The 25,425-nt window shown below is 36.3% G+C and overlaps 1 protein-coding gene across 3 annotated transcripts in view; it reads right to left on the bottom strand.

Annotated features, from left to right (window-relative positions):
* The window catches only part of TFPI (tissue factor pathway inhibitor), a 124,045-nt gene that overhangs the window by 23,533 nt on the left and 75,087 nt on the right, over positions 1-25,425 (bottom strand). For all 3 annotated transcript variants that reach the window (XM_027865930.1, XM_027865933.1, XM_027865931.1), the window contains exons 3-4: positions 23,924-24,121; positions 1,079-1,117 (exon numbers count right to left, since the gene is read on the bottom strand). In XM_027865930.1, coding sequence (XP_027721731.1) covers positions 1,079-1,117; positions 23,924-24,121 — 237 coding nt within the window. The remainder of the gene's footprint in view (positions 1-1,078; positions 1,118-23,923; positions 24,122-25,425) is intronic.

The following is a 25,425-nucleotide window of genomic DNA, read 5'->3' as shown; positions in this document are numbered from 1 at the left end:
CCTTGACTGTCAAAATGATCTTTCTAAAGTGCAAGTCTGATCACGCTTCACAATTTAATCAACTGTAGCAGCCCCCTATTACTCCCCAAGGTGAAATGTAACATCCTCTATCTTTTAAAGCTCTTAAAAAGGAAACTAAGGAAGCCGGGAATCAGAGATATAGAATGAGAAGATTCCAGGCAGGAGAAACAGGCACAGAAAATGACCTGAGTTGGGAGATAGAGTGCCATGTTACATGAAGGGCAAGGATCCCAGCATCACTGGATTACAGAATATTTAAAGGTGAGTGAGATGTAATAAAATAATAAAGGTATGAAGGAGGAAAGTTGTAAACTTTTAAAGGTCACCTTAAACTTTATGCTTTATATTTGATCCTGGAGATAACAATGAGACATTGTAGTTTATCAGGTAGGGGTAGACAATAGCTAGCATTCTCATGGTGCTTGACAATTTACAAAGTACTTACATAAATGATCTTAATTGATCCTTCTGCCAACTCTATGAAAGAAACTACTAAAGGCATGATTAGTATCCTCGTTTTACAGATGAGAAAACTTAGGCTCAGAGATATTAAGTGTTTTCTTCAAGGCCATATACCTGGTTCAACTAGGTGTTACAATGGATGGAGCACTGAACTGGGAACCAGGAAGACTCATCTTCCTGAATTTGGATCTGGCCACAGACACTTGTTAGCTATGTGACCCTGGTCAAATCACTTAATCCTTTTTGCCTCAGTTCCTCATCTGTGAAATGAGCTGAAGAAGGAAATGGCAAACAACTCCAGAATCTTGGTCAAGAAAGCCCTACATGGAATCACAGAAAGTCAGATATGACTGAACAACAACACAAACAACTTATAGATTCTTGAGGAAGAATTTGAAGTCAGATCTGTTCTAAGCCTTTATTTTCTTTTTAAAATTTGTAATCAAATGCCTTGCACTAGTTTAAATTTAGAATTCTGCCTTCATTTCAAGGTCAAATGCCACTTGGAATAACAATTAGCTTCTTTTTTAAAGGGAAAATCAGAAAAGCAGTTTTCTATGTAAACCATTTTAATAAGCCAAAAAAGTTAATTTACCTTGTAGAAATTGTGTCTTTGTAGGCCTCCATGGGTATTCTACAAAATAAAGCAAATGTATAAATTATGATGTAATGCAAATATATTACTATTTCTTAATTTTAAATAATTTAATACCTTACATTTGTAGGTTAGTTTATTGTTTATGTTTCAATATTGTCCTCTCATTTTATCCTCATTACAGGCTAATGAGGTAGACAGAGCCATTTAAAAAAAAAAGCAAGTTAGAAATTAATGCTTGGAGATTGCTTGTGATTAAAGTGACTACCTAAGGGCACAGAGCTAAACTAGAACACACCCAAATAGTTGCATATGAACCAAGATTCTTAGAACTGGAAGAGAAATGAGATCTTGTCTAATACAACTTGTTTTGTCATAAAGATTGTTATGTCTTAAAGATTAAATGACTCACCAAAGTTTACTCAACTAGTTATTGACAAAAGTGAAATTGGGACTCAATTCTTGGATTCTAGACTAAATGACTTTTCCATTCACCTATACAAAATTGTAAGGCTTGCTATGTCCTTTTGCTCCTGTATAGTTTGTGCCATCTCTCTAGACAATACTGAATTTTAAACATAAATGAAGTTAATTAAAAGCCTTTATCCTCTCAATAATGTAGGGGTTCTTATTTGGGGTTGTGGTACCACCTTGGTCGTGGTCTGATGAAGCCTATATCCCCTCTTCTTGGAATAATTTTTAAATAGATAAAATAAAGTAAATATGATCACAAAGGTAACCAATTACATTTACTTATCATATATGTATATATATACATACATATACATATATGTATGTATATATGTATTTGTGCATGCATGCTTGTATGTATGTTTAAAAGTTTATGGACTCCAGATTAAGAGCCCCTACAAGTGGAATTCTTGTTAAGAAGAAACAATATATAATTTACTCTCTTTTAGACCTTATTTATACCTGAGAAAACAGAATTTGAACTTCAAATTATTATCAAAATATGCTAATTACTTCCTCAAAGAAGGGTTGGGAATCATCAATTGACATTCTTTTTGAATAATTTGTTTTATAAAGGGAAGCTTTTGTTGAAACAATCCATAAAATGATTTTTTTGATTCTAAAGAAAGAAAAGGAGAGAAGTCCTCAAAAGTGATTTGCTCAATATGTTAATAAGTGTCATAATTGGGGTTTGAACCTAGGTCTTTCTGAATAAAAACCCAACACACTCTCCACTGTTGCAGTCTGCCTCTATCAATTTTATTTAACTTTAATAAGTGAAATTTGTTTAAGGATATGAATGAACTTCAAACAAGCTAAACAGTTTAAGCTACTTTGGTGATAAAGGAATACAGGGACTAAAGCATTGGCAAGATATCAGTTTCATATTTAAATATTCATTGAAAATGCATAAGATTTGAAACAAAAGGATATAGTTCTTAGAAATATGTGTTGTTTATTCTGAAACATAACATATTTGAGCAAGAGTTCAAGATGTCTCTGAGGTTGCAAATCCCAAAGAGTGTTTAAACAAGAAATAATTCTAAAGTTTTGGTTCCAACCTATTCCTGTTACGTTTGTTCCCCATACTGATTCATTGATTGTAGTTTCAGCATTCAATTTTTTTCATATATGTAGTTTGAAAGGAATCACATAGCATCAATGGGAAGCCAGCCTATTTAAAGAAATAGGAAAGGCAGGAGACAACATATGCCAGGCAAATCAGACCACCACTACCACTTTGAACATAATGACCATCTATATCACCATCTCCCTTCATACCCTGCTGAAGATAGCCCAGGATCCTGAACCTAAGAGTCTTGGGAATTATCAATACCCACCAAACCACCTGACTTGCTTCCATCCCAGCCCCACAGCCATCATTGAGAGGAGAAATAATTATGAAGGAGGAGCTTACTTTTCTTATCACTACCAGCAACAGCTGAGTGACACCCATAAGCTGATAAGCATAGAAGTCTTGGGAGTGGTATCATACCTTCTAGCCCATACTTTCAGCTATCATCCAAGAAAGCAACTTCAGTAGAAAAAAAGGGGCCAGCATCCCCACCAACTGCTAACGCAACCACACAAAGGGCAGGCCAGCATAGCTGAAGCAGCAAAGTACCCTGAGAGAGAGATGGGAGGCAGCATGCACCAGGTAACTTAAACCACCACCGACACCTTGACCACCATTTACCCTCAACTTCTGATGGAGACAGTTTAGTGTCCTGAACCCAAGATGCTTTGAAATCATGAAACTTTCAGTTTAATGCCAGCAGCCATTAGCCTAGAAAGCAACCCTGGCAAAAATGCAGCCTGGAAACTGTTTCTGTAGGTACTGCACCTACATCTATTGAAGACCTAGAAAAAAAAATGTTCTTGCTACCACTGTCCTTTGCTCTGTTAAATGGTGCAACATCAGAAACTGATATGACTTTATCATGTCATTAAATGGCATTAAAGAAGAGATATTAACAACTGCTTTTTTAGTATAAGCTCAGGACCACAAGGGACTTGTAGTTTTAACTTTCCATATATATTGTCTCCTCCATTAGAATGAGAGTTTCTTAAGACCAAGGGCTGTCTTACTTTTTCAATCCATTGTAGAGGGCTTCTAAGCATAGCTGTGCTGACCAGACCTATCCCAGACTATGGCTGTAGGAAGAAGGAACTAGCACATATCTAGTGAGTGCAGTAGTATGGGGTAGGGATACTGTTGGCTATGGACATTTGCAGGAGAGTAGAGTCCCTAGTTTCAGTTCTGGGCCAGAGAGGACAGCTGTAGTTTGCAGCCACCTGAAGGACTACAGGGAGCAAAATCATTTGTGGGATAGTGTGACTGGGGGCCCTAGCTGTGGCTTAGGAATGGAGAGGAGAGTTCAAGGTTCAGCCCTAAGATAGACCTTAGAAAATAACATAAGAAGGACCTGAGGCTTTGGGCATCATTCCCCATACCTCATAACTACAACATGATTACACTAATAGCTGCTAAAAAAATTAATAAAACAAAAGATAAATAAATAAAAATGAGTAAGTAAAGGAAAAAGAACCCAACCATAGATAGTTACTATGGGGATAGAGATCTGGGTTCATATTTAGAGGAAGATAATGGTGCTAAAAAAGCCATTCCTTTTTCAATGAGAAATGTCAAATGGTCCTAAGCACAAAAAGATTTCTTGGAAGAACTTAAAAAGGACTTTAAAAATCAAATAAGAGAGATCAAGGAAAAATTAGAAAAAAAATAAGTAATCCAAGAAAATCAAGAAAATTATAAAAAGAAAGTCAATCAACTAGAAATAGAGAATCCAAAACTTAAGGAAGAAAATAATTCCTTGGAAATTAGAATTGGGCAAGGGGAAGTTAATGACATTCTAACACACCAAGAAATTATAAAACAAAATCAAAAGAATGAAAAAATAAAAAAGGAAAGGAAACATCTTATCAGAAAACACCTAATCTGGAGAGCAGATCAGGGAGAAATAAGAATAGACTACCTGAAAATTATGATTTAAAAAAAGAATCTTGATATAGTATTACAAGAAATTATCAAGGAAAATAAATCTGAAGATCTAGAACAAGAAGGCAAAATAGAAATAGAAAAAATCCACTTATCACCACCTGAAAGATCCTAAGAGGAAAACTCACAGGAATATTGTAGCCAAGTTTTGAAGCTTCTAGGTGAAGAAGAAAATATTGGAAGCAATAAGGAAAAAAATGCAATTTAAATATCACGGAGCTACAATAAGGATTGCTTAAGATATCTATCATGCTGCTGAGTGAAGTGAGCAGAACCAGGAGAACGTTGTACACAGTAACAGCCACTTTGTGCAATGGCTAATATTGATAGACTTAACCCTTCCTAGCAATACAAGGATCTAAGACATTTCCAAAGGCCTCGTGATGGAAAATGCTATTCACAAAGAAGAAAGAACTATGGAGTCTGAATGCAGATTGAAGTATACTATTTGCTCTTTTTCTTCTGTTGTGTTTTGTTTCCTCTTTCTAGTGGTTCCTCCTATTGGTTCTAATTCTTACTTACAACATCACTAATGTAAAATATGTTTAATAGGAATGTATATGTATAGCTTATATCAGATTGTGCGGCCGTCTTGAGTAGGGAGGTGGGGAGGGAGGAGGAGAAAAATTTAAAACTCAAAAGCTTATGAAAGTGATTGTTGATAATTCAAAATAAATTAATTTTAAAAAAAGAACTGCAAAAAAAGATATCTATCATACTTAATTTTAGCCTTTAAGGTAGGGAGTAGGGAGAGGGAAAAAATAAAATAAAAAGTGTACAGCAGAGAACAAAAGAAAACCAACAAAGAAACAAAGAAAAACTGGGAATCTTTGAAAACAATGTGTATTATTTATGATACAGGTTTTCTTGAAATGGAAATTTGTTTTATGTTGAATCTTCTCTTATGCCCTGCTGTGTACAGGGCAATGTTTTTTTTTTTTAATTTTCTTTTCTCATTTTGTATTTAAGTTTAAAATGAAAAAAATTATCAAAAAAATAAAAATAAAAAAGTTGGGCTCTTCTCTTAGGGTTGAGGGAGCATTGTTCCAAGCTTCTTGTGCCAGGGACTATAAGCCCTGGCTACTAGCCTGTTGTTGTGCAGAGTTTGCAAGGGTCCAGGCCTTTCACCTGCACTGTGCTGAGGCTAAGGAGGTTCCTTGCCTGTTGCCATGGCTGGGGGTTGGGGGGGGGGTCTGGAGCTGCATTCATTGTCGCCTCAGTCACTGGACCTAGGTTGGGACTCAGTGTCTCCCACTGGCTTGTTGAGGCAATGCCTGCTGCTGACTTTCCGGGACACTGCCTGCCCTGGACTGTGCTTCCCTTTCACCAATGTAAGATAGACTTTTCTTACTGACTTATCAAGTTGTCTTGGACTGGAAAATTGTTTCAATCTATCTTTTTGCTGGTTTTGCCTTTACAGAATTCATTTTGAGACACTATTTTATAGTTGTTGGAGGTGAATTTGGGAGAGTTCAGGTGATTTATTGCTTTCACACTGTCTTGACTCCCAGAAGTCTCTGTCTCTGTCTCTCTAGAATGGAAATAGGTTTTGTATGATTTCACATTTGTATTCAATATCCCGCTGCTTGCCTTCTCAGTCAGTTGGAGAGGAAGAGATTTTGTAACTCAAACTTTAAAAAGAAAAGGATGTTAAAAAATAAATAAGTGAAAAATTTATATTTTTTAAAAAAGCTAGTGAGTAGAAGGAGTAGGAGAGGAAAATATGTAAGATGAAGGGAAGTTTGATATAATGTCTATCTCCCCATGTCTTGTGCTCACAGCCTTTGTTTTACAGTCCTGGCTGACAATCTACTTCTACTGCTTTCAGCTTCTGTTTATAAAAGCTTACTTAGCTTCTCTATTATTCCTGGGGCCCTATTTCCACCTGCTTCTCAATTCCCCCTTCCCACAATCCATTAGGATGGGAGGGACTACTTTGTCCCTTCAGTTACAAGTTCAGAGTACATTGCCCAGGTGGAATCAATCAAGGGAAATTGCTGGGAGACTCCCACCAGAGTGCTACAGCCAGACACCTACAATATTTCCATCTACTGGGCAGCACTAAAACAGTACTGTATGTAATGTGGGCAGAATAATATCTGCCATACCTACTTCTCTGGCCCCTCTTGCTGCAGTGCTATGCTCTGGGCCAGTACCCACCCCAGTGTCCCAGACCTCTCCTGCTAACCTTCTAAGTTGTCTTAGGCTGGAAAAATATATCACTCTGACCTTATTGGCTCTGCCACTCCAAAACTGGTTTTGAGAAGTTGCTCTAGAGTTGTTTAGAGGGGAATACTGAGAGAGTTCAACTGGGTTGCTGCCTGTACTCCACCATCTTCCTTCTACCAGCTCTTACTAAAAATTGGCTTCTCCCTGAAGACAGTCTCCCTGGCAACTCTCTCCAGTACTGGCTGTGCCTTCACTCATTCTTTTTAGCTCACTGGTTGAGGAGGGGGTATTAGATACTCCTACTTCCCACTGTGACTTCCACTTTCCTCCCCTAACACTCAGCATCCTCTCTTCCTCTGAGGTTTATGCTACTCATATCTATCACCCAATAAAAGTACTGGCAGCTGTTTTCTACACTCCCAAGTCACTCCTTCTCCATGAGTTTGATTCCTAGGTTACAAATTTTATCTCCTCCTTAAATCCTGCCCTAGTTTCAGGGGATTTCAACATACATACTGATTCTCCCTCAAATACTCTACCCATAAAATTCCTCAAGCTACCCACTTCCCATGAGCTACACCTCTATCCAACCTCCACCACTCACAAAGATGGTATACCCTTAACCTTGCCATCACCAGAAATGTACCACCTCTATGTTCATGAATTCTGAAATCCCCTTGCCCCTCCATAATCTACTGGCTCTTCACCTCTTTCTTTGTCTTCCATTAGAAAACACATCTCTGTTGCACTGTGATTTTGAACCCTCCCTTCTCTCCAGTACGTGTCCCTAGCCCTAATCACTCTCTTCTTTTTTCCCTACCTTGATCTTTTGGTTAACCAATTCAACTCTACACAATCCTCCTCTCTTGAATATCTACCTCTCTTATCATATCACTGATAACAGCTAAGCCTCAGCCTTGGATCACTTACTCACATGCTGCTGAATGAAGGTGGAAAAAATTATGCAACCATTCTGACTAGGTCTTACATTTTAAGTTATGTAACCTCAACTGGGCCCTCACTGCTGCTAGGCAATGCTACTATATTTCCCTTATCAACTCATTAGCCCACTCTCCATAGTGGTTCTTTCAAACCTTTTCATCCCTCCGCAAAAGTCCCATGGCTCCCCCTCACCCCACTCTCTCAGCTAAGAACCTTGCCTTATACTTAACAGAAAAAAAAATTGAGGCCATTCACCATGAACTCCCTCTTCTTCCCTTTTCTTCATCTCCTATCACCTTCTCTCACTTTCTTCTCCTTTACCCCTGTCTCATATGATGAAGTGGCCATACTCCTTAATAAGGCTAATCCTTCTACCTGTTTAAATGATCCCACTCCATTCCTGTCTCCTTCGACAGAATGTTCCCTTTGTCATTTAAACTCTTTCACTTATTTTAAATCTCTTTCTTCTTTCTACAGACATGTCCATAGCTCCCCATCCTGAAAAACCTAACAACAAAAAACAAAACCCTCACTTGATCCTTCCATTCTTATCATCCTATAGCTCTTCTTCCCTTTGTTGCTAAATTCCTTGAAAAGGCCACATAGTATAGGTGCCCCAACTTTTTCCTTCACTGTTTTCTTAATCCTTTATAATCTCGCTTCTAACTTCATGACTCCACCATAACTGCTCTCTTAAAAATTGCTAATGATCTCTTAATTGCCAGATCCAATGGCTTTTTCCTCAATTTTCATTCTCTGTAATTTTTGATGCTATTGATCTCTCTCTCTCTCTCTCTCTCTCTCTCTCTCTCTCTCTCTCTCTCTCTCTCTCTCTCTCTCTCTCCCTCTCTCTTTTTCTCCCTCCCTCCCTTCCCTGTCCTCCTTGATACTCTCTTATCTCTAGATTTTTTTGAACACTACTCTATCCTGGTTCTCATCTTACCTATCTGACTATTCCTTTTCTGTCTTCTTTGCTGGATGTTATTCCAGATCATACTTTCTAACTGTACACGTCCCTCAGGTTTCTGTCCTGGGCCCTCTTCTCTTCTCCCTTTGTACTACTTCAGCTGGTGATCTCATCAGCTCCCCGTGGATTTGATTACCATAGAAATGGCCCTCAAATCTACTTATCCTGCTCCAGTTTCTCTACTGACCTCCAATCTTGCCTCTCCAACCATCTTTCAGACATCTTGAACTTGATGTCAACTAGACATCTTGAATTCAATATGTCCAAAACATAACCCGTCTTTCCTCATCCTGATCCCCTACCCTTACTTCCCCTATTACTGTAGGGGGCAACACCATCCTCTCATGCTTGCAACCTAGTAGTAATCCTGGATTACTCACTATCCCTCTTGCCCCCGGCCCCATATCTGTTGACAAGGCTTGTTAATTTCACCTTTGCAATATCACTCATATGTGCCCCTTTCTCTCCTGTGACAGTGCTATCCCTCTAATGCAGACCCTCATCACCTCAAACCTGGATTACTGTAATAGCCTTCTGCTTGGTCTGCCTATCTCAAATCTCTACTCACCCTAATCCATCCTTTATTTAGCCACTAAAGTGATTTTTTTCCTCAAATTCAGGTCTTATCATGTCATAATCCCTCCCTGCCTCCCCCAATTTGATAAACTCCAGTGATTCTCAGAATCAAATAAAAACTCTGTTTGGCATTCAAAGGCTTTTATAATGCAGCCCTTTCCTACCTTTACAATCTTCTTATACCTTACTCTTTGACAGGTTCTCTTTGATCCGGTGCACTGGCCTCCTGGCTGTTCCATAAACAAGGTACTCCATCATTTGGCATTTTCTCTAGCTGTTCCATTCCCCATGCTTGGAATGGTGTCTCTCCTCCACTCTGACTACTGGCCTCCCTGGCTTCATTTAAGTCTCAACTAAGATCCCACTTTCTACCTGAAGTCTTCCTCAACCACTTTTAATTCTAGTGTCTTCCCTCTGTGAATTATTTCCTATTTATCTTGTATATATACTGCTGTGTAAATATTCATCTGCATGCCGTCTCTCCCTTTGGATTGTAAAATCCTGAGGGCAGGAACTGTGTTTTGTCTCTTTTTGTATCCCCACAGCTTAACAAGTTCCTGGCACATAGTAAGTGTTTAATAAATGTTTGTCAATGAAATGATTGATATATCATTAAACCTTTTTTTTCCATAAAGAGTTTGTTTACCTTCTATTTATTTTGTCTCAAGGCACAAAGCGCTTAACATCTCTGCTGATACTGTATGCATTTCATTGCTTGAAGGTAGAAAAGGAATATTTTAGGGAGTACTTCATCTGAGAGACATACTTAAAACTGAAGCATTTTTTTCAGTGACCTATAACCTTGAAATTTCTGAGCTGAAAAAGAGAATTATTGATTTGTTATCAATTCATTTCCCAGTAAGGAAAGAGAAGATTTATACTAGAATTCCCCTAGGTAGGTAATGAATTACTCAACAGGGGTTGGGACTGGTTACTATTTTGTTTCCCCTTTTCTCCAAGCTTGGTTTCAGACCAAAACCCCTCCTAAAGGTCAGGAGCTAAGGAAATGGCCTAGAAATATTGGAGATTAAGGAGAATAGCTCTACTATCACAAGAGCTGGGCAGAGTAAGAGAATGATGAAGCACCAATTACCTGATTACTTAACAGAGGATCACACCACCACATTGTTGTAGTTGTTGTTGGGGAATAAATAGGTGGCATAGAATCAGGAAGATTCATCTTCATGAGTTCAAATCTGGCCTCAGACATTTACTAGCTGTGTGACCCTAGGTAAGTCACTTAATCTAATTGCCTCAGCTCCTAATCTATAAAATGAACTGGAGAAGGAAATGGCAAGCCACTCCACTATATTTTCCAAGAAAATCCCATAATGGGGTCACAGAAATTCAAACATCCCTGAAACAATTGAACAATATAGTACCATACCACTGCACATGGGGAAGCTGAGAACCAGATAGATTTAAATGACTTATGTATGGCTAAAAGCTACAGTTAAAAGAACCAGCTCTTGAACACAAAAATCTATATCCATGATATTGCCAGTACACCTCACTATAAGTGGACAGTAGTGGAGAAATTGTTGTTGACAAAAATTGAGACTTAACCGGGAAGATGTTAAAATCACTTCAAACCAACTCAAGAGCTGATTGTCAAATTTTCAGTGTGGCTGTTTACATGTCAGACATTACTAAATTCTACAAATTAGGGCTTGTTTTGTTGATTGTCTAAACTCAAGAATGTGATGGGAAAAATGTCAATGATGCAGATTAAATTTGAAAGTGTGGTGTGTACACTTGAAAAATAAGAGAGCAAATTGTTAAGCATTTACCAGTCTACCACTGCTAAAATTTTTTAAGCACAGCAGCTTGGAAATTGACTTTATATTAAGCCATATCTCATTAAAGTAGATCTTATTTTGTTATTTAACATTATAACTGGTAGGTAATTCCTCCACAGAATATCCTAACATTTAAAAAAATTTAAAGATGCTACCAAACTAAATGCAATGAAGCATGCATAAATGGTATAGGAATGATCTCTAACCCTTCACCAGCATTTTCCAGACACCTTTCTCCTTCTCATTATATGCCAGTAAACATGCTTTCAATTGAGTAATCCTGCTAGGGTATCAATGTAATCTATTTAAAGTAAAATAATAATAAGTGTGACAATATCAATGTATGAAGTTACGAGGCAAAAGCAACAGTTGGCTGATTTGTGCTAGTATTAACCACGTTTATTATTCAACATCTACACAAATTTTGTAATTATATCTATCCAATGATAGCAGTTTTAGAATTATTTCTCTGAGTTGATACCATTTAAAAAAAAAAGTGTTTTGTCCCACAGACAATGTTTCTCACTGGTTTTCTCAAACCAAATAAAACTTTAAAGCCTGCTATTAAAACTGAAGGATTAAATGGCATACTCTTTTTTTCTCCCTTAATAAAACTTGAGATCATTTTTCAGTACCTTTTTCCAATAAACTCTGTTTAAAAACATTTTAAAGGACAGGATGGAGATCTGATTTGAAGTTTTGTGATGTCTCCTGGTCCACATCTTTTAACCAAATGACATGCATTTATATTTTTGTACTCCTAAGCAAAAAGTAAAGGCCGATAGCCAGTATAGTAAAAAGAGAGTCAGCTTTGGAGTAGCAAAGACAAGTTCAAGACCTGTCTGTGGTGCATACTAATAGTGTTCCAAGAGTAAAGTCACTTCACTTTTCTTTGTCTCAGGCAACTTTTTAAGACTGTAAGTTGTAGAAAAGTCCCAAATCTATGGTGGAAGGAATTTCCATACCAACGAAATTACAGGTAGGTCCAGACCAAACAAAGAAACAAACAAAAAAGCCAAATGTTTCTGGTAGAGAGTGAAGCCTTATTTTGAGATTCCTGGCCCTGTCTTGGATAGCATTTGCACCTGCACTAACAGCAAAGCAGCAGATGTTCATAAATGGAACAGAAAGTCCCGTACTCTCATTGTACTGAACACCACAGCACAACCCTCATTTAGAATAACTTGTATTTGTGTTAAGACCAAACCATAATAAAATAGTTCATTTTCAAAGTGTTGCATTTTCTTCAACTTGCTCTTTTTTGAGGGGAAGTGAACAACTTTGAAATATTTCGGTCAGTTCTCAGAATTCATATACATTCAGAACAATATGGTTAAGAAGATCAACAGGGTAGCTTGAGACAGTGTAGGAAGGAAATGTGATAGGTCTGTGGTCCCACATCTTGGTTGTAGTTTTCCTGGACCAAGAAATTAGGTGCTCTTTTGTATGGCCTTGTGTATGATTCTCAGCAAGACTTTTATGTTCTCCTCAGTTGAACTACAGTCTGTGTTTTGAATGGATTTGTTTTTCGCATCTGGAAGCTACTGAAATAATTGTCTAAGCTATTTTTATTACATCTGCTTGACAGAATCCAGCTTGGGAATTGGATTCTGTGGATCAAAAGAAAAATTGGTGAGTCCATCATAATTTGTTTAAATCAAAGGAAAAATTAGAGTTCTCTTCAGGACCACATGTAATATGTTAGTGAACATGTGAATGTAATTGTACCATGTTTCTTTTTATTTAAAAGATGAATAAAATTCTAACATATTTGTAACACCCCATTTACTTAGCCCACACTAAGCTGATCTTTGCAACAGTGGTCACTTAATTTTTAATTATGTATTTAGTGGAAAGTTAGCTGATAATTCTATAATATAACATGAATTTCTCAGAAAGAAAAGTTACAAAATTGTAAAATCTATTTTTAATGTTTGTATAAGATACTATCCGTAGATGGATACTATATACTATACTACCATATATAGATACTATTTATACTATATTATAGTACATATAGATACTATATACTGCATATAGATACTACATAAGATACTATTTTTGTGGGCATTTTATTTACTGTAAGTGGCAGAAGAAAAGACTGTACCATAGATGGTAGAGAAAAGCAACTTGAAGCAGTTAGGAGGATCTGAAAAACAGGCATTTAGATAAAAGTCCAAAAAGGACTTATTTAAAAGCAATACAAAGGAAAGGAACTGATTAATGTTAGAAATGGTTGCAGTAAATTGTTTCCCAGCAGCTAATTTATTATTGTTTTCACAACTTTAGAAATGGTAGCTGAGAAATTCTGCATCAAAAACATTTTGGAGGGAGATTTGGGGACTATTGTGTAATAATCATGGCATATCTGAAAGCTATATGGATTTTCAGTTTCTTCTCATGAGGCAATGGTGAGTCACTTCACAGCAGGAGGTACTACTTTGAAACAACAGAGTAAGTAGAAGCTGACTGAGGAACAGAATCCAATTGAGAAGTCATGAACAGGAGAGAGAAAGGAAAAAGAAAAGAGAAAACAGAGAGCAAAAGAAAGAAGGTAAGAAAGAAAGAGAAAGAAAAGGAGGTAGGAAGAAAGGAAGGAAGGAATTCTGACAGAATAAGAACAGTGACTGAGGCAGAACTGGAATGAGGTAGGGTGTATATTTGGGGTAAGGGGGTTAAGAGGCATTGCTACTGGGAGCTGATCAGAGGAAGGCAGAATCCTCTATGATCAAAGAAGTGGCTAGATGTGTCTGACTTGCTCTTTGGTGCCATCTACAATTTGAAGGAGGGAAAATTCCTTAGAGACAACTACATTGTCATCTACCACTTTCTTGGGCTGGAGCCCAGAGAAACAACCTGAATAACTGTAGATTCCAGGCTTACGGTAGTGTGGTATCACTGAAAGAGCATGATGCTGTTGTTTTGCTAAAAGGGCCTTATAGTCCAAAAAAGATGGTAAAATAGGAGGAAGCCCTAAAACCCACTTTAACCCACAACTACTTCCACAAGGAGAGCAACTGATGAAATAATGATCAGGGAAACTAAAGAGAAATCATAGAGGATAATTTTTTCCTAGTCAAAGGACATGATTTATCCCACTGAGAAATGACAAGGGTAGAAACTGTGGAACAGGAGTGGGCCAGCAGTTCTTTTGCTCTCACCCCAGAGCAGGATCTAGAACTTGACCTAGTAGACAATAACCATGACAGGGGCTTCAAGAAAAAGGGTAAACATATATCTCTGTTGCTCTGAAACTGCAGAGCCTTACAGCTTAGAGACAGAGGATGCAGCTGCAATTGTTTGCTGGAGCTATACCTAGAGTCAAGCCTGCAGATGTATTGCTTAGACCTGAATTAGGGTCTAGAGCCTGGAGAGTCCAGGAAAGCAGGGATCAGACAATTCCGTAGATCAGGCCACTTAGTGTGCAGTGTGCACTGAGACTTTATAGTTCCCTGACCTGGTCCCCCTCTGCAATATTAAAGAACATAGCAGTCAATTCCCACAGAACATATTGTCAGGTAATTAGATAGTAAAGGAAAAAAAAAAACATATAAAGCTCCAGAATACCTTCTGGAAGAATTCGAAGCCTTGTCATAACACAAAGTCCCAATCTGACAATTAAATAAAGGAAGATACCCAGAAAAAAATAATAATATGCCTATAATGTCAATTACAATTCTTAGAAAAAAATGAAGCAAGAATTTTTTTAAAGTTTTAAATGAAATGAGAGCGTTAGAGGAAAAGACTGGAAAAGAAACAAAAGTTTTGGGGTAAATAATTAGAACTAGAATTAGCAGCTTAGCACAATAGGTTCAAAGCCATGTCCAAGTAATATCTTGAAAAGAAGAATAGACTAAAAAGAACTCAATGATATCATGAGACAAGTAATATTAAAATGAAGTCAAAAGTCTGAAATGATAGTAGAAAATGTAAGATACATTATATTAAAAACAGGGAAAATAGATCAAGGAAAGATGATTTAAGAATCAATCTAAATACCATTAAAAAAAAAAGCCTGGACACTATATTTCAATAAAATCATGAAAGAAAGCTATAGACCTATTCAAACAAGAGTACAAAATGAAAATAGATAGAAGCCATTAGTCCTCAACTGAAAGAAATTCCCAAATGAAAACTCCAGATAAAAGGTAAAAAATGCTACAAGTATGCAGAATGAAAGTTTAAGTACCAAGGAACCGTAGTCAGGATAATACAAAATTTAGCAGCTGCCATTATAAAAGAGTGGTGTTTTAGACTGGGTCTGGTAAAGATCATTCCCTTAATATTCTATATTCATTAGTGGAACATAAGAAGACACCTTTAGGTCATTCAAAATTTAATAAAATATGATTCAGCTAAATGAATATTCTTTGCCTGAGTTGCTCATACATAGTCAATAATGCTCAATAGTTAGTAAACATTTATTAAGCATTTACTATGTGAAAGACACTGTGCTAAGTGCTGTGGATACAAAAAGAGGAAATTTTCCACTAGTCACACATCAGAGAGTGTTTGAAACTCCTCATGACATTTTTCACTCAGGTGAGAAGAAAGTAATATCAATAGTCACCTTAGACATCCAAGACTTGAGGATGATTTCAAAATGTTTTAAGGTTGCAAGTAGGTAACATGGAATATAATATTCCACAAGATAACAGGTATAGGTACATCCAAGAATTACTTACCAAGCAAAATTGAGTTTAATTTTATGGCGAAAAAACAGATCTTTAATGAAATAGAGGTCTTTCAAGCATTCCCAGTGAGTAGGCCAGAGCTGATTAGAAACTTTGAAATAAAAACAAAGGGGTCAAAAGAAATATAAAAAGGTGAATAAAAGTGAGTGAATATGAAGGAATATACAAGGATGAAGTGTTAATATCCTAACAAGCTAGGCTATATAGCTGACTCTCTAGATTTTCTTTACCGTGCCATAGAAACCTCTTCACCCTGGAAATTCATTATGACTGAAATTATCACATTGGAAGTACCCTTTGCTCTTGAAGCCTTTTCCTCCAATAAGCTGGTTCCACCCAGAACCTCCAGTTTTAAAAAAAAAAAAAAAAGCCTAGATTATCTATGTCTTCATTTCTCTCCAGGCTATACTTCTAATTCTCAGGACTTTCTCTACCATCATGCCTTGGAAAGGTATTTCCTTTCATGTATTTTCTCCCTTCTTTAGAATTTAATCTCCTTGAAGACAAGGTTTGTACTTCTACTTTTATTTGTATTATCAGTACTTAGCACATTTCTTGGAACATACTAAGTGCTTAGTAAAAGCTTGTTGACTTATTTCCTAATGCAGGAAATGACTCAAGTTTCTCTTTAGAACCCTAATCATGTCAGAGGTAATGGAAGAAGGTAAAGAAGATTGAGGACCTCAGAATGATTTTATGTGTTTTTTAAATGATCCTGAAAGAAAAAAAAAAAAAGGAAAGGGAGAGGGAAATGAATAGAGAGGGAGAGGAAGAACACGGGAATATATCTCACATAATTGGGGTACACAAGTAGAAGAATGTACAAATAAGGTGGGAGGGGTTGGCAGAGTGGTCATCACTCCCCTTTCATCTGAATTGTTCAAAGGATGATAAAAAACACAAACACAAATACACAAAGGATTTGGTGTAGATATACATTTAACTCAACAGGAAATGAAGAGGGAAAAATTCTGAAAGTCAAAGCATAAGATAAAATATAAAATGAAAAATGAAATAACATTGAATTAACAAATACAATTGAAAAAGTCAAAAATAAAACTTTGGGGGAAAGGGGAAAAGGGGGAAAGTAACAAAATCAATTTGCCATCAAATTCTATCAATTTCTAAAATAATACTTAGTTTCAGTGTTATACAAACTATATATGAAAATAAGAAAATGAAAAAAATCTAACCAAATTCCTTCTGAAAGGTAAAGAAGATAACAAAATTCAAACAAAAAACCCATATTAATAAATAAAACTGAGCTATTTTAAAAAAAAGATAAAATGGGGGGAAGGTAGAGCCAAGATCCTTGCCTGAGCTCTCCCACAAATCTTACAGAACATCTTTAAATAATGCCATAAAATAATTCCTGGAGCAGCAGAACCCACAAAAGGATGGGGTGAAATAATTTTCCAGCCAAAGACAACTTAGAAGGTCAGCAGTAAAGGTCTGTTGTTCCTGGATGACAGTGAAGCACAGTCCAGTGCAGGTCTCACCAGCATGGAACTAGCCTCAGCAAAGACCCAGCCTAAGAAAAACAGGAGCAGGTCTTGGGAGCTACTGAATCAGCAGTAGCAGTAGCTGCTTTCAGAGCACTCAGCCCACAGATAGTAAGGGGGTTGAAAAACTGATCAGAAGGACATTACAGGAATCTGTTGCAGGACTCTGCTGCTTTGCCTATACTTGAACCTGGATCACAGTTAGTCCCAGGATGAGAAGGAGTACTACTACAGCAAAACTTGCACATGCAGTGGAGCAGGGACCTTCACTATGGTTCCTGGAAAGAAAAGAGTACTTATGGTTGTTCACAGACCAGAGCACATGCCAGTAGAGTAGTAAACACTTTTCCTTGCTAGATCATACCACTTTGGAAGAGTTGAAAATTTACATGTCCCTAAAAGTATCTCTGAAAATAGCTGCACAAAACCCCTGAAGCTCAGGACAGTGTGGGTTCCACACTGAAAGCAGAGCCATACTCTAACAAAGAGTTAAAAGTCAAGAAATAGTCTGGGAAAATGAGCAAACAACAGAAAAAAATCTGACCACAGAAAGTTACTATGGTGACAAGGAAGATCAAAACCCACACTCAGAAGAAGATAACAAAATCATAACTCCTACATCCAAAGTCTCTAAGAAAAAAAATATGAATTGGTCTCAGGACATGAAAAAGCTCGAAAAGGACTTTTGAATATCAAGTAAGAGAGGTAGAGGAAAAAATTGGAAAGAGAAATGAGTGATGCAAAAGAAAATCATGAAAAAAATGAGTCAACAGCTTGCGACATACAAAAATAATGAAGAAAAGAATACCTAAAAAAAAAAAAGCCAGGCCAAATGGCAAAAGAATTACAAAAAGCCAACAAGGAGAAGAATGCCTTAAAAAGCAGAATTGGCCAATTGGAGGAAGACACACAAAAATTCACCAAAGAATAAAACTCCTTAAAAAGTAGAATTGGCCAAATAGAAAAAGAGGTACAAAAGCTCACTGAAAAAATAATTTCTTAAAAATTAAAATTGAGCAAATGGACACAAATGACTTTATGAGAAATCAAGAAACAATAAAACAAAACCAAAAGAATGAAAAAAAGAAGACCATGGGAACTATCTCATTGGAAAAACATTTGATTTGGAAAATAGTTCCAGGGGAGATAATTTTAAAATTATTGGACTACCTGAAAGCTATGATTAAAAAAAAAGAGCTAGAAAAAAAATAAATGGGAAAATGATTAAGAATTGTCAAAAATGAAAAGGCATTCACAGTAAATGAAGAAACAAAGTATTAGAAAATATTTTACTCAATTATGTTCCAATACCATCAATAACTTAAATGAAATAAATATTTTAAAAAATATATAATAGTCAAATTAGCAGGACAAAAATAGATAATATAAACAGCCCAAATATAAGGCAAAACAGTTGAAGCCATAAAATAACTCCCAAAGCAGAAAAAAAAAAACAAGGGATCAGATCAGATTGAATTCACTACCACCACATTCCATAAAACATTCAAAGAATAAGAATTTCCAATTTTACATGAAGTATGCAAAAAATAGGAAAAGAAGGTATATTATGAAATTCCTTCTATCATACCAATACAGTCTTGATACCTCAACCACGTAAACTCAAAACAGAACGAGAAACCTATAGAACAATGTTCCTAAAGAAAAATGACATGAAATATTTAAAATAAATTCTTAGCAAAGACCCTACAGAAACATATCCAAAAAGGTTATATACTATGACCATGTTGGATTTATACCAGGAATGAAATTAGGAAAACTACCAACATAATAGATCATATTAATTATGACAAGAACAATCATGTGATTTTATCAATATATTCAGAAAAAGACTTTTACAAAATACAACATTTATTCCTGTTTAAAAAAAAAACAACAAATTATAAAACTCTAATAGTAAAACACAGCAATAAATTGACCTTTCCTCCACATGGCAACTATTTTTCTAAAATGAAGAGCCAGAAATTATTTTTTTTAAATAGGCATAAACTTGAGAACCTCTAATAAAGGCAGAGTAAAGCAAAGGTGCCCAAGGAACACACTTTGAGAAATGCTGGGCAGTAAACAGGAGGCTAGGTTGGAGTTAGAAAGACCTGGGCAAATGTATTATCTCTGTTACATAGTAGCTGTGTGACCATGACTAAATAATTTAACCTCTCTGCTCTTCCAGGTCAACTATCTAAGACTGTAGTCTTAGAATAATGGTTGCTGCTCTGCATTGGTCAAGAGAACTTTCTTACCAAGAGTTTTTACACCAAAGCAATCACAAGTCCAGTCTCCCCCCTCTCCCAAAATAGTTAAAGGAACAGAATTGGTGTTTAAGGTGTATCCTAGAAAAAGTGATGATTCATACTTATATTGACTAGCAAACGGTCTGTTGTCATTTATGCACTGTCATGGTGGGGGAGCGATAGTGAAATCAGAACACCATTGCTGAATAGTTCATAAGCATCTCCAATATTCTAAATTCCCTCTATACCAAGAAAGGAAAACAGGGCAGTAAAAGAGTTGCAATAATAATCTACTCACTTTGGTTTTTATTCTTCAAAGCTAAAGAAAATTGAAAAACTATGTAATTTGGAAAAAGTAGCTCCTTCTAACAATTGAGGAAGGAAAATAAGCCCCTCCAGATAATGGGCAGGAAGAGAACACACTGAGGTTGTCTAGACAGGAAAACGAAATATTGCGTGGGGAGGTATCACACAGATTCAAATATATTTTAGGAAAATAAAACTCTTAACTTCTACCAAAGAATTGTGTTACCATTGAAAGAAATAAGTTTAAATGTGTGTGCAATATACGTATGTATAACATATGTGTATATGAATGGATGGATTACATATTATGTATTTTGGTTGTATGTATGTAATATGTGGAGGAAACTAGATGGCTTTGTGTATAGAGTGCTGGGCCTGGAGTCAGGAAGACCTAAGTTAAAAGCTAGCCTCAGACATTTACTAGCTATGTGACCCCAGACAGATCATTTAACCTCTGTTTGCCTTAAACCAAGAGAAGGAAATGGCAAACCATTCATCCCAGTATCGTTGCCAAGAAAAACCTATGGAACAATAATGGTGTGTTATGGTCCATGGTGTCTTGAAGAGTCAGACACAACTAGACAATAACAATAACAACAACAACAACAATCTAATATGTATTTTATATATCTATATATATATATATATACATATATACATACATATATATACATATATATATATATATACATATATACATGGGTTTCTGTTAAAATAGAGAAATGGGAGTGCTACAGATGTGGAATGTAGCATTCACTTTGAGGGTATTATTAGTTTTGCTTAATTTATTTTACTTTATTGCAAGAGACCAACCATGAAGTTGCAATAATCTATACATAAAAACCAAACCAATAGAATTAAGAAAAAAAAATTGTTCCGCTCCTCAAGTAGCTTATAGTAGAAAGGGGAGTGGGTTGAGGAAGACAAATACACAGGAGAAAAAAATCATACTGGGTAAGGCTTGAAGGTGGTAAAAAAGATCAAACAAAGTGATTTAATGATATTTGATCATATCTGAGGGTGAACTGGAGATAAGTGAAAGTCTCACAAAAGAGGTGGCACCTAAGTTGATCCTTGGAAAAAATATAGGATTTTGAGAAATCAAGATGAGGAAAGAATACAGTTTAGGCTTATGTGAGTGGATGAATGCACACAACCCCTCTGGAGATGGCAAGCTGAGTTCAGGAACATTAAAAGTTCAATTTTGCTGAAGTGTATGAAGAGAAATAATAAAAAAACTGTCTGGAAAGGTAGATTAGAGAAAGATTAAGGAGAGTTTTAGGCAGTAGGCTAAGGAATTTGAAAGATAAATTAGAATAGGCTATTTGGATTCATGCATTATCTTTGTAGAGATGATAATTCAACAATTAGGAAGGGAGAGGGATGGACGGGGAATTAAATCAGCAAAGAGCAAAGTACATAGAGAGAAAAAGAGAAAAGAACCCTGAAATGAAGCTACATATTTTATATTTGATGGCCAAATACATACAGAATTTTCAGCTGAGCATCAAATATCTATATACTTAATCAACTTTTTCAGCATTTTTCTGGGTGACTGCATACTGCAGACATGCCTTTTGTGTGAGAAATTTATAGAATATTGGAAAATCCAATTCAATATTTATTCATCATTAAAAGAAATATTGTAATATCAGCATAGATAAGACAATACAAAGAAGATGAAATGTTTTGAGGGGAGTCATAGTTAAAAAAAACAAAAGCTTATTTATCTTAGATATTCACATTTATTGTGTATAGAATAATGTTTACATTGTTTTGACATATGTATCACTCCTTTCAAGCTTTCTGTCATGGAAAAGGAAGGGTGAGCAGAAAAAATATTCCCTTTGTGCTCATTTAGTAATAAGGTTCACTGTAATGTTAATAGGGATAATGTGTATTCCTGATGAAAGATACTTATGAGCCAGGGCAAGAAACAGATGTAAATATAAATTGTAATTTCAGAAGAATTACCATCCCATCTAATCCAAAAGCATTTGTTAAATATCTATTCTATGAAAGATGCTAGCGATAGGAAGATGTAACAACAATATATCCCTTGCTTTGATGATAATTTACATTATGTGAATATTACATAAATTTATTTTTTCAGAACTATAACTTGTTTGGATGGCCACAGTGGGAAAGGGAAAAAAACACATTTTATATCCTAAGTGCTTAATTCCCATGTGATTTTTCTAGAGTTATTTTATCTCTAGAGATTTTTTAACACCCTGACCATCAATATAACACATACTTCTTTTTCTGAGAGGTTTGTTTTAGCCTGTAATATTGCCCTAGTATGTGGAAGATATAAACATTTGTACAAGATGAGAATGTTTGAAGGATCTTAGATAAAATGAACCACTTTATGTCCATACCAACCTAGGAAAGATGATCTACTCAACATTGGAGAAAGTTGGGTCAGAGCTGACCTTGCTAGGGGCAAATCCCTCAAGCATGCTTCGCCCTTTTGTAACCAACTTGGCTCCCAGGATTCTACCAACCCTGGCCTTAACTATCAGGTAGGAACAGGGACTAGATACCTGCTCTTCCAACTCTTTGTATGCCTCTCCCCATTTACCTTCAGTCACTGATAAGGATTAATAATCAAATATATATTACCCTTTCCTTGGTAAAGACATCATAATCTATTTCTCTATTATTCCACTGAGAATCCTTGTGATTTTGAGCTATGGCTAACTAAATAAAATCTTCCTTTTCTGACCACTAATTCCTGTACCCTCACATCTAGTCATGAAGCCCTACCCTTCCATTGTTCCTATTGTACTCTTCTATGCCCTTCCATTGTGCCCTCTAGAGTCTGTGTGCTATTGTTATCAAACTGCCCATCATATTAGCCCTATGCCCTCCCCACAGAAATTACACTGTATATTTTTCTATATACTTTGTATGCTGCTTCTTTCAAAGAATCATAAGCTCCATTAGGGTCAGAAATATTTTCTTTTATCTTTGGATTCCTAGTGCCTAGCACATAGCAGGTGCTTAATACACACTTGTGGTATTCAGTTGAATTGAATTAAATGAGGAGGTATAAGTATTCTTAAATTTTAATGGTGGTTTATTTGTGGTGATTCACAAAGAGTTATGTGGGTACCACCAATGATTACCTAAATTACAATATTTGTATTAAGTCCAAAGGAAAAACAAATGTATTTTTGTGTAATGGCAAAGTTAGGGAGAGAAAGTGCTTTATGCCAGAATGAGACAGATTTATGGAAAAGAAGTAGGCTGCTAAATGAAAACACTAAAATAGAAATGTGTAAAGAATGAGATAGGCATCTAGCCAAGGTTATGAAGACTAAAGAAATGTTCATTTTGATATAGAAATGTACCTTGGTATGGAAATCTGAATGAAGTAGAAAGTGACTGGTTTAACCATGAAATCCATAACAGGCACTGACAATATCTGACATAAAGTTTAAGCTGAATAATATTAATTAGTGGCATTTCCTATTTCCATTATGTGGAAGGGAGAAAAAAATATGATCTATGTAAAATGAAATATTCACGTCCATTCGGTTCTCATAAAATCATCTTCCCAATCACAGGGGATAGAAGATCTCCCTCTGCAAATCTCTAAGAATTTTTTTCTTAATTCATGGACTGTTCATTCTCCAGCTTCCCATCTTCTAAGATTGTCTTAAAGGATATCTTCTAAAGGTCCTAGAATGGAAATGTAAGGGCCCCTTTTTTGGCTGCCAGCAAAATGCCTGTGGTAGCATGGGAGTCATCCATACTATGTATGATCTCAAGTCAGGTTACACAGTGCCAGGAATGTTTGATAGTTCAGCACACCCCTGCTTTTGTTGGCATAATGTTTTAGGCAAAATATTTAACACAATAAATTAAATTTCCCCATTCATTCCAAAATAAAGGAGCCTTTGTTGAGAGCATCATTATTAGTGTATCAGTAATAAAAATGTTATATTAATGCCTATTTGCTTTTCCCCTTTCATGGGCAGCTATAGAAAAAGTACATGATTGGAAGTTAACCTGAATTATTATAAAGATTCTTAGAGTATCAGGAATTATCTATAAAATGAATAGGTTGGTCTCACTATTTCTACATTCCCTTTTGCCCATAAATCTATGATCCTGTTAGCCAATGATAGATTTTTCAAGGAACTCACCTGCTAAACACTGTTTCTGGCAGTCTTCCAGACTTTCAAATCGGTTTTCATTGCCTTCACATCCTCCATATACAAATTCTTCACAGTGTTGAGTGTAAATATTGTAGAAAAACCTCTTGAGCATGGCTTTACATGGTCCTTCATCAGCTTTGTAGGCACAACTTGAACGTAGAAGTTTTGGTGGTGGTAAATACATCTCTAGAAGAAGGAATGAAGGGAGAAAATAAAATAACAGCATGAAATTTTGTTTGGCAACATTTTCCCATTAACTTGTAGTGACTTTTGTAAACTTTATATTTGTGTTATTTTTAAAAATTTAATATGTAATTATCTCATTTGACCTAAAAGCCAGTGGCCTCTAATCCTTCCCTTCACCCTTAACTCCTGTCTCTAGAATACAGAACAATGGAGGTATCTTCTTAGAGTAGGTCCTGTCAACAGACTCTATTCTATAAATCAACAGCCCCTCTTGGCTATAGAACTCTCTGCTATGCACTGTGGCAGGTCCTAAGCTCAGACATTGTGGCAATTGAAATCTGTAGTAAAAAGAAACCAAGCACATTCCATTTATTAGCGAGATTGTTGTTCAGTTATGCCCAACTCTTTGTGACTTCATTGGGGTTTTCTTGGCAAAAATACTGGAATAGTTTTCCATTTCCTTTTCCAGCTCATTTTATAGATGAGGAAACTGAGATAGGTAGGGTAAGGTGACTTGCCCAGGGTCACACAGCTGCTAGGCATCTGAGGCCAATTTTGAACTAAGGTCTTCCTTAGACTCCAGGCGCAGCACTCTGTGCATATGATGCCACCTAGCTGCTTATTAGCAAGGCTGGTAATTGCCAATAAATGGGGTCTGAGGCTCTTTGGTAACAAAGGACCTCCAGGGAGACTTCACAGAGCTTTCTTATAGTCCACAAAGAGGAATTGAGGCATATGATAAAACTTGGGTAACATAGGTGTTACTGATGCCTGGATGGTTGGGACAGAGGGTGCTAATCACAAGTTGTATCCATTTGCCACAAGGTCGGCTAAGGCATCTTAGCATCTTGAACAAGGACAAGAATAGGGGCTGTGTGACTGGAAAGAGGTTAGTAACATAGAACCTATTTCTGGGAATCAGGAATGTGAAAGTTGGACAATCTGTTAGTATGGAACACCTCTTTTCTCTGATTGATTGGGCACTTCAAAAGCTTGTTGTTCAGCTGGTTAGTCACAACACCAGTATTGGAGTTTAGCATCATGTGGAAAGTTGGTGATTTTCCATGAGTCCAAAGGAGGAATTAACTCATATAAAAAGGGGAACTTTAACTCACACTGAAAAGGGGAATCTTACAAAAGAATCCACTTAGGCTTACCAGATTGGGGAAGTCAAATGCTAACAAATTACTAATACAAGCTAATTTACCTAAGCTTATTAATTCATAGCAGGCCTCAGCTAAAAATCAAGCCTGATGATATTGATCAAGTAGAATTCCCAATTTGCATTTCTCAGTAAGACACTA

The sequence above is a fragment of the Vombatus ursinus genome, unplaced genomic scaffold (genome assembly GCF_900497805.2).
Source record: "Vombatus ursinus unplaced genomic scaffold, bare-nosed wombat genome assembly UNPS02014779.1, whole genome shotgun sequence".
Classification (NCBI taxonomy): Eukaryota; Metazoa; Chordata; class Mammalia; order Diprotodontia; family Vombatidae; genus Vombatus; species Vombatus ursinus.
The sequence above is the reverse complement of the archived record's forward strand: the minus strand, read 5'-3'. Positions and strand labels throughout refer to the sequence as shown.